This window comes from Toxoplasma gondii, chromosome IX, assembly GCF_000006565.2.
Source record: "Toxoplasma gondii ME49 chromosome IX, whole genome shotgun sequence".
NCBI lineage: Eukaryota > Apicomplexa > Conoidasida > Eucoccidiorida > Sarcocystidae > Toxoplasma > Toxoplasma gondii.
The window spans coordinates 3,037,387-3,051,201 of NC_031477.1; the positions used below are offsets into that span (position 1 = coordinate 3,037,387).

The window sequence follows — 13,815 nt, forward strand, 5'->3', positions numbered from 1 at the left end:
ACTTTTCATCCCCTCTCGTTTCGGCCGCGGCTAGAGTTGTTCTTCAGTCCCGACATGGAGAAAGATACGGGCAAGGGTGCGAAGAGGCGCCTCCATAAAGGCTCGCCTGGTGGAGGCGAAGGCCGCAAGAAGAAGGCGGGCGACGCAGACACGAGAGTGCCGACTGTACGTACACCCGAAGAGAAGCACAGGCGCCAGTGTGTGTGCCCGAAAATTCCTCCGCGAGTGCGCCTGGTGTGTTGTCGTGTTTTAGACAACAGAGTTGTGGAAGTGACCCTCATGCTTTTGACTTTTTACGCGTTGTTTGGCGACGACGTTCGCCGCCTCGCGACCTCCCGGACCGCAGACCCGGTTTTTGACGCCTTCACGAGCGTTGCGCTCCTCGCGTTTGGTCTCGAAATCGTCCTCAGCGCCATCGGCAAGAAAGACTACTTGTTCCATCTGTTCTTCTACCTCGACGTCGTCTCGCTGCTCTCCCTCGTCCTCGACCTCTCCTCCGTCGATGAGGCAATGCATGTGTGGGCAGAAGAAGGAAGCTCAGCGACAGAAGGCGACGTGAGTCAGGCGGCGCTCGCGGGGAAAGCGGGCTCCAAGGTGGCGCGCATGCTCCGCCTCATTCGCCTCGTGCGCCTGATTCGCGTGGCGAAACTCTACAAGAACATCGGCTTTTCCAGCGCGCCGCAGCAAGACGACGAGTTCAGAGAGTTCGACAGCTTCTTAGAGCCGGAGGCCATCGACCTCGACGACCTCAAGGAGGCGCCGGCCGCGAGCAAGCGCGGGGAGACCAGCGAGAACGCGGCCGAGGAGTTCCAGTCCGAAGTCGGGAAGAAATTAACCGAAAAAACGACGCGGAAAATCGTCTTTGTCGTCCTCGCTCTCACCCTTATCATCCCCGTCCTCTCAGAAGAAACCATCGTCACCAAGTTCGCCTCGGAAAAAAGCGGACTCGAACTCGTTGCCGAATACGCCACAGGTATTTCATACTGTGCACACATGCGCTGTGAACGCAGACTTTCACCCGAAGCCCGCGGGCTGTCCAGTGTGCAACTTCTCTGGACATCCCGAAAAAAAACCACGGATAAACGTAGTTCTGGGGAGACAACGCTCTGCAGACGAGCTGTGTGCACGATGAACTTCCCCACAGAGACGCGTTGACACACCGAAGGTCCGAGTCGAGTCCCTGTCTGATCCATGTGACGCCGATAGGGAAACGTTCGCGTCCATGTGTGCATATTACACCTCGATTCCGGTCACGCGGCCTCAGGCTGAGAGAAAGAGGACGACACGGTCCAAGGACAGCCTGCACCCGACTAAAGCCTACTGACTGACTCCCTTTTGAGTTCTGAAGTGCTGCATTATCTTTGGTAGCCGTGAATCTCAGATAGTCTTCTTCGATTAACCAGCGATGACTTGAATACGAACGAAGAACCGCTCACGCTCCAGAAAAATGCGCGTCCAGTAAGAGCGACCAGACATCACAGAGCAAACAGCATCAGTCAGGAATAGCAACTGCGCCGAGACTCTTTTTCGCACACTTCAAGTGGTAAAGTGGTCTCCTTTCTACGAGCCGCAACTCAGGAGCGAATCCGATTCGTATGTATCGATAATGGGCGTGAGCTGCTGAGCATTCGCAGGCTCTGTATGTCAACTGAGACAAGGAATGACCGCAGAAATGATAACACGGATGGCCATTTGTGCAGAGGCCCTCTCGCCGACAGGACCGAAAGCTCTCGTAGCCACAAGCCGCTTTTGTCTCGAATTCAAAAGAAGAATTTTACTTTCTCGCCGACTCAACTCAACACCCCGACCATGCAAGTCGCAAATCACACAGAGACAGATGATGTAGTTCTCTCATTCGCAACTGCACGCATAGAAACATACGCATTGGTGCATCTCTCTGCATACTCGTCTATACAGGCGTGGACCTGTACCGTCGCCGTAAGATGCATCGTCATCAGCGACTGGTTTACTCGTTTCTTTGAGAGGGAGATGAAACACCAGACAGTGCAGTCTCAGAGCAAAGGCACCTCTCGGATGCGAGTTCGGGGCGAATCAGCTAGCGAAGTCCCTGAAAAAACGAAACCTGAAGGGGAGACTGAAACACACAGCGACGGGGTGGAGGTGGCTCATGTAGGCGAATATAAAATTCTGCAAAGCGGATGTGTGCCTGTTTTGCGGAGTCACTCTGACACTCGAGGAGACATCCGCGAGTTAAAATAAAAGAACTCCATGATCGCTGGAAGCTGTGCTTGTCTTGGACTGCACCACATCAAAGAAAAACTTCGTCTGAGTTTACTTGCACAACTTGTGGCGCTGAAGCTCTTGTGAACACATCGGCCACCAGGTGTATGTCCACCGCAAACCTACTCCACATGCAGCAGATAAATAGAAGCCGCGATGCCCGGTAAACAGTGAAAGGAAAAACAATGTGAAGCGGATAATGTTCTTCTGCAAGACATTGTGTTTGAGGAAGAACGAAACCGAACCTCCTTTCCTCCAGCTCCTCGTTTCTCGGTTTTCCTTCAGTCCCCAGCAAAAACGCGGAAATAATAGATACTCCGAGTTGAACTCCAGGTGTACACTTCAAGGCCTGTATGTCAAGCATCTGTCAGCAGCTGAGGCCTGCCGTTCCTTCTTGTTCTGTCCATTTTCCGCTTCGCCCTGCCTTTCCTTTGTCTCTGCGTTTCAACTCTCTCCCGGTGGACTTGCCCTCATGAAGCGCCCACCACCGTCCTCCCTGTCTCCTGCGACTGCCTCGTTCCTTGTTCTTTCAGCTGCGCGGCGAGGCGAGAGACAGGAGTCCTGGCTGCGAGTGTACACGCACGCAACTTTGTTTTACATGAATTACCACCGAAGAGGGGGGATCGGCGACAGCGGGGGCAACAGCAGTCACTTGGCGTTCTTTCAACTCGCTCTGCCCCTGTATCAAACGACCATGCTCGACGGGCGAATATACCAAGATATTCCTTGCACAGGCTTCGCCTCTTGCGCAAACAGTCTTGTGCTTCCTCCAGAAGCAGCTGCTCGTCTGTACCTGCCAGAAGCGGTGTCCAAAGGCGCCTTGATTGTCGATGACCTCGACAGTGTGGACGACCTCAGACTTTCAGAAAGGGAAGTCTACACTGCTTACTTCTGCAATGCCGCCAGCGCGGACGTAAGGGAAACGTCGAAGAACAAGGTGTCAAAAAAACGGAGAGGACCCGGCGCTTTCAATCACTCTTTCTTGATATCCAGCATGCACAGACATGCATGTACAGAGAGATACCCACAGACGACAGCCTGTGGCATCATGCTTGTCTTGGCACCTGAGACCGGTGTAACCGACATCCCGCGTCTAGTCATCTACATATTTGCACCCTATTGACAAAGAACCTTTATCTACGAACAAAGCAATATACAGATGTAGACAGAGATTCAAGTGTTGGTTTGCGTCCGAGCATCGAGGTACTGCAGAAGGGTACAGGGGAATTGTACAGTCGGGACCGCAAAGTAGATTTGAAGGTGTTTGGTGTACTTCGACATTTTCCTTGAGTCATGTTCTCTGCAGAGTCTAAGGATACACACCGAAGCGCTACGCATACGTCGAGCCCTGCATAGAGATTTTTCGCTAAATAAAACCAACGTTTTTATCCCTGTTATTCTCTACTCCATCGCCACCGCTTTCCCTGTGTCATCTTCTCCTCACCTTCATATCTCTTTTTTTGTGGCTCTCTCTCTTCCCTTGTCTCTTTTTCTTTATCTCTGTCAGTTTCTCTTTACCGTTCTGTGTCTGCCCGCATTTCCATCTCTCTTGTGCTCTCCATCTCTCTCCTTACCTTCACCTGTCGACCGTCCGGCATGTTCCTCCTCTCTGTCTCTCTCAGTGTAACCGTCCTTCTCCTGTTCTGCCTCTTCCTCTGCCTCTTTTCCCCACCTTCCTGGCTGTCAGTCGACTACTCCATTTATCTCTCTACATACATATACAGGTCTATCTTGTCCTTGACTGAGTTTCCTGGACGACTCTTCGCGTCTCTGTCTCTCTTGACATCCGCCACTTTGCTTTGCTCGTGAGTCTCTGTCTGTGTCTGCGACTGTGTGCGTTTCGCCGTCGGTCTTTCTCGCGCTTTTTTGTTCAGAGTGCGGTGGGGGGCAGCCCGAAGGCGACAGACTGCGACCTGGACAAGGTGACGCAGATTCGCGCGGTGTTTGACCGCCGGTCGGCATCGAAGATCGAGGCCGGACTGAGCATTCTGCGGACGTTCATTGTGTGCTTCCTGTTGATTGTTGGGGCGGTCTTGGTGACCCGAGACGAGAACAAGCTGGTGCTCGTCCCGATCGAGCGCATGATGGGCAAGATGAAGGAGATTCAGAACAATCCCCTCGCGGCGGCGAACATGTCGGACGACGCGCCGCTCGACGGGACCTCGAAGAAGCTCCACGACGCGCACAGGCGCGCGCTGGAAGAGGAGGAGGCGTCTTCGCCGTTCAGGGTGCTCCAAGCCATTTTCTCCGACAAGGGGAAGGGCGGAGCCGAGTCGATGGAGACGGCGATGCTGGAGAAGACAATCATCAAGATTGGTGGGTTGCTCGCTCTCGGCTTCGGCGAGGCTGGCGCAGAGATCATCGCGAAGAACATGAAGAACGCCGACGGGGGCCTGAACGCGATGTTGGACGGGAAGAAGCTGCAGGCCGTCTTCGGCTTCTGCGACATCCGCAACTTCACAGACGCGACGGAGATCTTGAAGGAGAAAGTCATGGTGTTTGTAAACCAGATCGCGGAGATCGTCCACGGAACGGTCGACCAATACTCAGGGTGCGCGAACAAGAACATTGGAGACGCATTTCTCCTCGTCTGGAAATTCCCCGAAGTCGAGCGAGAAGGCGGCGTCAAGGAACAACTCATGGACACGGCGACCACGAACCGCCTCGCGGACATGGCGCTTGTTTCCTTCGTCAAAATCATCGCCGAAATCAACAAGTCGCAAGTTCTCGCGGAGTACAGAGACATCCCAGAACTGATCGAGAGACTGGGCACCGGGTGGAAAGTCAAGATGGGCTTCGGCCTCCACGTCGGCTGGGCGATCGAGGGCGCAATTGGATCTGAATACAAAATCGATGCCTCCTACCTCTCCCCAAATGTCAACATGGCGTCTCGACTCGAAGCAGCCACTAAACAGTATGGCGTCTACATCCTCATCTCGAACGAGCTGTACGATATCATGTCCCCTCAGGTAAAAAAGCGCTCCGCCGGGAATGCGAGCAAGGATGGGAGAAACGAAAAGGGAGAGCACGGTGCTGAAAGGCAAGGAAACATGAAGAACAGGCACGAACAAGTCATGAAGAAAATCAGTAAGAAGGGTCCCGAAAAGAGTCCTTAAAAATGCATGAAGACACTCATGAGAAACATGATGGAAAAGGTCATGAGAAAAATCATGAAAAAATTAAAAAGGGAGAAACCATGAAGAAAATCATTAGAGAGAAATGCAGGAAGTCATGAGGGAAATCATGAAGAAGGGTCCAGAAGGGTGAAGGAGGAAATGAAGACGGGAGAGTGAGGACGAAATTCGGACTCGGTAGTGAATCGTGTACGCGATAGAGAGAGGAGAGGATGAACCTGTGGTGTCGTCTTCCCCGGTGGCGTCTGTGATTTGATTTGGGCCGAGTTTTGTACGCGACACTGGCGCTTGGTGGTCGTGAGGTCAACTCCGATTGACTGCTGTCTCATTCATTTCTCCTGCTTCGTCTCCAGGTTCCCTGCCTTTGACATCACTCTTTTTCATCCTCTGCTGTGTCTTTCTCATACCCTCTTCTTCTTTTTCCTCTCATCAGTGCTTTGGGTGACGCCTGTCTCCCTTACCTCCTAGACATGTCCCTCAGCTGTTCTTTTCTCTGTTTTTCGTTCGTCAGGCTGACTTGAAAGGCGTCTGCTTCATCTCGGTTTTCCCTTCTTTTTTTCTTCTATCCGTTTTTTCAGGCTCAGTTGAACTGTCGACAGATCGATAGAGCAACGGTAAAGGGATCGCAGGTTCCCTTGGGTCTGTACACAGTGGATTTAGATCCAGGGCGCTTGTCGGTCGTGCGGCACCCTCTCGGGACAGGTGGAGGAGCTCAGAATAAGTCTCGTCTGCGACAGCAGAGGACTCTGCAGAAGCAGAAACTGTGGTCTTCGCGTACGTCTATCTCTGCGTTGTTTGAGACAGACCCGGACATCGTGACAATGAGGGAGCACTTGACGAAGGAATTCCTCACGACCTTTCGACGGGGGTTTTGCCACTACCAGGCAGGAGAGTGGCACCGCGCAAGAGAAATCTTCGTCAAAACGCAATTCATGCTTGGAGTCGAGGACGTTCCTTCCTCGGTGCTCCTCTCGTTCATGGCCGGACACGGCTTCGTCGCCCCCGCAGACTGGATGGGATTTCGAGAGCTCGTCGAAAAATGAAAAAAAGACGAGATGTGTGCGAGGAGAGAAAGAATCGAGGAGAGCGGGAAGGGAGGAGGCACGAGCGAAAAGGAACCGAGAGAAGAAAGAAGAAGGCGGAGAGGCAGCAGAGCGAATGACGAGGCATAGAAGAAGAAACGAGAAGAGATGCAGGACAGAGAAAAAGAAGGGAGGAGAGAAAGAGAGGCGAAGGTAGATGAGAGGAGCAGATATATATATATATGAAGCAAGAAAGGTTGAAGGAAAAAAGCAAGGGAAAACGAGACAAGCGAAACAAAGGAACTGAAAGGAAGAAACAGGAGATGCTCGAGAGAGACATCCTGTAAGCAAGATCGAAAAGTGCCGACGTCAGACAACGAGTCAAGACAAGGGGAAAGTGAAGAGGAAACCGAAAGCGAGGAAAAAGGCATGCAGCGGCCACTAGAGAAGGACAAAGAAGACACGAGAGAACACAAGCGAGCACAGTTTTGCTCTGCACACAAACGTCACGCATAAAGACAAGAAAAAGACAGAAAGTTCGCCGCACGTACAGCAGAGGCAAATTGGGATAGGCGTTGGAAAACTTCATCGGACGAAGAACTCGCACCTTGCTCTCAACACTTTACATCTTTACCTCGCCATCACTCAAACATGCAGGATTTGTGTTTGAGTGCTTAACCTCACAGAACTGTACAGACAGACTGACTGTGGTTCTCTGTTTTCAAGCGCCTTAAGGCGTTCGTGTTCGGCCTGTTGCACGGTGACAGTTCCTTTACTAAACCGTGGACGACAGTCAATTCCTCTGCCTGAGCAAAGCTGCTTTTCAGGAGTGATAGATCTGGGTAGATCTGCCTTGAGGCACCGTGCCACACGCTGACGCCTCTTGCGCGCAGTAAAATGATAAAAGACGCGGACACCGGCGTCCATGCATAATAACTCTCCTCTTTTCCTGAGGAAATCGAAAAACGAATTCCAATATACACAGCAAGGCCAATGTAAGAGAGCTATGCGGACAAGGGAAAAACATTCACATTGTTCGAAAAAGATGGTTCTCGCATCCGACCGCCAGACGGTGGTTAGCAGTTCAAGCACAGTTTATACTGGAGAGAAAATTAGTGACAGCGGACGGCAGCAGATGCAGGTGTATTTGTAACGAGCAAAAGTGAAACAGGACCGACGGATCCTGTTGCGCTTTAGATTTCGTCTCTCGGGGGTTGCTTGGTGCTTTTTTTGCCGACTTTTGTAGAAAGTGAAACGAAACTGAATCTCTGAACGGACATGCCATCTGTCCTTCACCCGGCGCCCCCTGGTTGAAGAGGAAGTTAACCTTTTGCATCTTTGATATATCTGTAACAATTCAGATTCTGTTTAAATGTGCATTGGCAAATGAACAGATCTACTCCAGTACACACACGATTGACTGTTCTACATCCTGAGGCTCTGGTCGATCATTTGGATGACTTGCTGTTCTTGGGTGAACAGCTGCGTACATGTATTGATATAAACGTGTCAAGAACTCTCTTCATCGACGGCTACGTCGAAGAACGGGTGCGAGGTCGAAGCCGTTTATGCAAGAGTGCCATGTCTGAGCATCGCAAAAGGTGAAGACGTTGGAGACACCGACAAGCCGTCCGCGTCAGTGCATGCATAAGCTTTCGACTGCATGCGTCTTTAAGGGTGTGCTCTTTTAGGGCATGCGTTTTTGCCTGCAAGCGCGTTTTATTGTCTGTGACTCGGAATGAAGGGTCGCCGGAGGGAGGCCTGGCGAATGTGAGGAATGTCCACAACGTCCTAAAAAGACAATTGAGCATTTGGACGGTTTCGACGCGTTCGACAGCGGAAAGTAGAGAGGCGAGAGGGAACAGAAAAAGGCTCTTCCCACAGCTCGAGGACACTCAGACCTGCAGTTTAACAGAACAGAGTTCGGAAGCGATTGCCGAGAGACGCCGGACCACTGAATCTGCAACAGACAGAAAAAAAGACGCGGAGGGAAAAACTGTGTCTCTTTTCCGTTGGAGCGGGTGCGGCAGAGAAGAAGGCAAGCAGAGGAGGGAAGCGTCACTCCAAAGCGTTTCACCGGTAGCAGGGAGAGTCGCAAGACGCAGAGGGGAGGAGAGGAGAAGCTGCGAAGAAGAGAGCTGGCAACAGGAGAACAAACGGAACCACAGGCCAGTTGCGTTGACAATCTACAAGAACACAATTTCTGTGTCGCAGCCGGGGTTCAGAATCGGGAGAGAAAGGCTGAAATGGAAGAAGAAGAAAAAACATGACAAGAAAAAGGAGAGCAAGGAAGGAAGGAAACACGGTGAAGGAGGCGAGGAGGGAGGATCTCAGCTGAGGCAAGTTTTTCCCCCTTCTCGGGGGAGTCAGAAATGGAAGTGTCTCCACGCGCCGTCTCCTGCTCGAAAAGGAAGCCGCTTTTCGCTGAATCTCAACACTGCATGCGCGTCAATGTTAACGTATCACAGACCTTGCAATGGAAGAGAAGCGAATGTGGACCTCCGTTCGTGGACATCGAAAGAGGTCTCCGGTTCTAGCGAGTGAGGAAAAACAGCTGACGCGTGATTCGAGCCAGACAGCGAGAGCGCGAGAAGGTTTGAAAGAGCAGTAACGGTTAGAACTGAACGCATGCAGTCGGAGCTTCGCTCATGAGCTTGTCCTTCGACCGCATGCAAAAAGAAACGGGCCGTGAGCCTCCTTGCTTCGGGGAAGCGAGGGCACGAGAGGGAAGACAGCGGCAACCGGCGCGAATAGAAACTTCGGAACAAAAAAAGCGACATCGAGAGAGAGGAAACAGGAGGGCAAAAACTGGGAGAAACAGGGGAAGACGCAAGAAGAAAGACACACGACAGAGAATCTAGGACGCCTTACCTTTCAAAGATCTGTGTGAACTTTTCTCCGGCGTTCCGTTCCTTGACGAGTTCGACAGCGTCGCCTGAGCAGAGAGAAGCCAATTGGCAGACCCAGAGCAAAGGAAACGCGTACGCAACTTTGAAAAAACGTTAACAGAGGGAGACTGCAGGAGTCGAGATCCAGAGAAAAACGCGAAGGAAAGAAGCATCCCCAAATCCTCCGTAAAAGCTGAAAGAAAAGATGGCTGTCTCGCCTTTCGACCTTTCACATCGACTGGTCGTTCGCTAGCCGTCGCTTCCTGCTGTCTGTGGCATGTCTCCGTTTTCCCTCTGTCGGCGAAGCGCAGTTCCTGCACGGTTGCTGCGCGCGTAGTCTTGCATGAACGAAGAGGAGAAAACGCGTCAGTGATGAAAACACGCACTGCTGGCGGGCAGGGTCTGTGAGGTCTGTTTCTGCAGTCCGTGATTGCCGCGCAGGATTCCTGCCAAAGTCCACAACTCACCGGTTCCACCTCCCGCCAAGACATTTTGTCAGTGGCTGGACATCACTCTTAAGACTCTCCATCGTGCGTCTTTTCTACTCGCATCGGCGTCGCTCGCGGACGCGTCACACCTCTTGAAAGACGCGGGGGAGGGGGGAGGGGCGCTACTGCTGGGACTGTCTATTATGTACTTACGGCAGCACTATCAAGCCTCTTCTTCCAAGTGGATTTCATGGAAAATCTAAAATGCGCATGCTTGATGGGCATGTAGCCGCGAATATACACTCATCCAAGATATAGTTCTCGATCGCAGGTTCGGTCTACTGTCCTGTTGTCCTATACAGATCACATGGCTTCTGGAACTTTGAGACAGTACTCACGGCAAGAAGGGAAGCGTCTTTCAAAGAAAGCCGATGTTTACCCGGGCTCTCATCGGAGAAGACACGCATGCACGACAAGCCTCTTACGCAGTCTCATCTCCGGTAAAGACAGCGCAGCGCATATTTCCGTACTTGCGGGGGATCGGCTGCAACTGCTCTTCCCCGAGTGGAAGAGCTAGGCCGATCTGTGCGTGTCAGTGTACACTGAGGAGAGGCGACTGGCAGTGGTGGAACCTCAGAAAGGCTTTTCGTAGACGAAGAAGGGGGACGAACAGACGCGCGTTGGAAGGTTTGTCTCACCCGTCATGACGGCGTCATCGGGAGTGACGAGCACGAGCGCGGGAAGAGACCTGATTTTGTATTTTCGCAGAAGATCTCCGTAGTTCCTGAGAGGAAGTGCGTACCTGATCGAACAGGCAAGCGAAGAGAAAGAGCGTCTCTGACTTGACTCCTTTCTCCAGACTTCCACACCGGAGCGGAAGTTTTCGACGCTTGTCTCCGAAGAGGACAAGACACGACGCGCAACATGCACTCACATCCACGGACTTCATGTACACTGGGGAGAGAGACGCGTTTCGTCCTCTCCTTGGTCTGATCGTTCGGGGAACGGCGTGTGTCACCAGCCAGGCTGACCTTGACAGCCTCGCCTTGATGATCGTTCACAGCAGCAGAGAGACTCGACAGTTTCAAGTGGAGGCAAAGAACTTCACAGGTGATCTTTGTTTTCCGAGAAGCAGACAACTCCGCCGGCCGCAGAGCTTCCGCGTCCGAGTTCGCTGGCTTCCCGACCTCTCTCCCTGGAGAGAGACGCGCGCAGGCTCTGAGCATGGGCGAGGATCTCTCACAGCTCCTTCGAGTTCAGGCTCCTCACCACGGCATGGTCTGCACGAAGCCTCTGTACTCCTTTACGTTTCGGTCGAGAGGAACGTAAACGACCTCAAACATGCCTGTTGGCTTCAGGCAGTTGTAGAATCGGACAAGAGCAGAGGTGAACGACTTGCAGGCGGGACACCAAGCTGCTCCAAAGAACAGACCGACGTATTTCCCATCAAGCGCAGGAGCAGACGGGGCGAGGCACAAAGACCGGGAGCAGACGGAGGCATCTGAAACCTTTTCCGATGATGCTGGAGAAGCCGCCGGAGCACTCAGAACCAGTGAGTCGCTCTCGGGAGGCAGAGGAACCGTCGGATTATACGGAGGCAGGCTGGCGCTGGCGGGACATGGCTCAGACGCACACTGGGCCAGGCGAACGTCGCGGCTAAGAAACAGCACTCCCATGGTGACGGTTGACGGCGAAAAAAACTGAGACTGCAACGGAGGCCGCGTCGGAGAGTCGCGCGGAGACACGAACACGGAACGACTTGCAGAAACGAAGCGAGAGCCGGAAATCGAGCGTCACAGAGGGAATTCAGTCGAGAAAAAAGCCCTGTGGTCTAACGAATGGTGACGAGAGTTGAATTCGCTGTGTGGTTCACGAAATTAACGGCGCGTGTGACCTGAAAAGCAAAACAGCAAAGAGAGCAGCCATGCAGGAAAACCTCGAGCAAGCGGAAGCGGTGTTCGTGCAAGCTGCAGCGAGACGCTCAGCGACGTAAAAGGGCAAACTGCAGAGACTGGACAGATCGACTCTGTGAAATTGTTTCTTTGACGCTTTTCAAGTCGTCTGAAATTTTTGTGCCTTCTTGCTTGAGGTCATCTTCGGCTGCCCCAAGAAAAGTCGTTAAAAGCGAGCTGGCTTCTGCTGTAGCTCGTTCGACGACGTCACCAGCAAAGAACGGATTTCGAGTGCATTCGCAGAGTGACAAGTAGACTTTTCTGTCAGCACCTTTCCAACTTCGAGACAGAGAGAAATCCAGTGGACGCTTCCTTTGATAAAACAGCTGGAAGCCCGGGTAAAGAAAAAGAGCTTTCCGCTCGACAACACGCAGACCAGAGACAGGCGTGTGCACTTGCATGCAACGGCGACTCGCCAGTTTTTACTGCCACAATCGCCATTATGAAGACTGGAACCTACGCCGGATACTCGTGTTTACTTAGTCCACTATGTTTCGTTTGTAATGGGGAAACATCGCGGGACTGTTCCACACAGAAAAGAGACGCATTTCCGGGTTGTTGTGGTTGTCGGCTGAGCTTCTTCCGAAAGGAAGCGTGCCTGAATAGATTTACCTGTTCTGATTCAGCACCGGAGGCAGTTGTGAAAGATCAAAGAAACGACATAGGAACTTGCATGGTGGACAGAGACCTCGAAGATCTAAGCAATGGTCCAGTTCGTCATACGCCCTCCAAAGGACAGGCTTAGAAAGAATTCTGTCTCACAAACAGGTGTACGCCCCCAGAACGATGGTACCGAACTGATCATAGTAGCATATGTGCGTAGTCGTTTCCTCTCGCCGTTAAAACGTGTAATAGCAGGAATCTCCTGATGCGTGGGAAAGGAACTGCAGGAGAAGCAGAAAACTCTTACACAGAATCTAGTCTAAGAGAGGATTACTCCCAGAACGATAGCACTGACCATGGTAAAGACTGAACTACCTGTTGGAGGTGAATGAGATCGTAGCTTAAATCCCCTTGGTTCTGCTCCGACGGGCTTTGCACTAGATGGTTTGAGGAAGAAGATAAAGTGTATGCTCTGAGGTCCGGCATCACGAAGACAAGAGTCTCTCTAACGACTTATTGCAGCCGCGCATTTCCTAGTTCAAGTTCAAATATTCTACGTTCGGATCTCCTTGCGATTCTGTTGGAAACCGTTTGTCTTGGCAGTGGTACTCACCACGTAAAATCGAAAATAACAACCCAGAGGGAAGAGGATTAAGCAGCCGTACCGGTGAGTCTTCAGGCACGTCCGTTCGGTGAGCCGACACTTCTGGCAAACCTCTTCTAGACGGGACATTTCAAATGTATCGAGGCTGCGTACTTATAGTCAGACCGGAAGAAGCGTTCACTGGTGGTGCTAGAAACAAAGAGATCGCGTTAATTATTGAACGGACGGCTTCTGGCCAGGTGGAAATGGGTACAGGAAAAGTCACGAATACCATTAAGACCAGCGAAGAGAGCGAAAACTCGCGGAGCTCTATCCCTGCTACTCAGACAGATTGTAGATATGCGATTGTGATTGGCTATGAGACAAGTTTTGTCATCATTTTCCTTTGCATTTACTCAACACTCAGCAGTTTTCTCCCTGTACGGATGCAACGCGAGAGCTCCTTCTGGGGGTGGTTCTCAAATGCACAGCCGAGATAACGGCAGAACTGCCAATTTTTAAGGTGTGCAGAATTTCCCTTGCGCCGTAGAACACCAGAGCTGACTAAAGACAAAGTGTGCCCCGAATAGATTCAGAGGCATACTGGATGTTTCGACATGTACCTATTTGTAGATCGAGACTCGCTGTGGGATGAGCCTGCACTAGCGAACCAAGGGGCCCTCGGTTTGTCCAGACAGCACGACATAACAAAATATGCAAAACACAAGACAGTGGCTATGGGTTGGAGATCTCAAGCCAAACGGGAACATCAGGAAAAACGTGAAAAATGCATTTATCCGGAGAGTTTCAAGTGCTATGTGTCTTTTCAGGGCCACCAGAGTATTCCTATTGAACGTGTCTGGCCTATGTGATACTTGAACGAGACCTACAGTGAACTGAAGCGAATGCCATTTCTCTTTACACGAAACCGAATTCAATTGTTTAGAATGGTCGAGAAAAAAGA

General features: G+C 51.8%; 2 protein-coding genes across 2 annotated transcripts; one reads left to right on the top strand and one right to left on the bottom strand.

The window, feature by feature from the left end:
• Positions 1-54: 54 nt before the first annotated feature.
• Positions 55-6,418, top strand: TGME49_289170 (adenylate and guanylate cyclase catalytic domain-containing protein; the record flags this gene model as incomplete). Its single annotated transcript, XM_002368311.2, has 4 exons — positions 55-973; positions 2,775-3,154; positions 4,116-5,210; positions 5,954-6,418. 4 exons carry the CDS (start codon positions 55-57, stop codon positions 6,416-6,418), a joined length of 2,859 nt encoding a protein of 952 aa, XP_002368352.1.
• A 1,879-nt stretch (positions 6,419-8,297) lies between these two features.
• TGME49_289180 (thioredoxin family redox-active protein, putative) lies at positions 8,298-11,971 on the bottom strand. The gene is made up of 4 exons (XM_002368312.2): positions 10,983-11,971; positions 10,412-10,515; positions 9,269-9,332; positions 8,298-8,357 (listed from the first exon to the last, which is right to left on the bottom strand). Exons 1-4 carry the CDS (start codon positions 11,387-11,389, stop codon positions 8,306-8,308), a joined length of 627 nt encoding a protein of 208 aa, XP_002368353.1. The 5' UTR covers positions 11,390-11,971; the 3' UTR covers positions 8,298-8,305.
• Between the last annotated feature and the right edge of the window lie 1,844 nt (positions 11,972-13,815).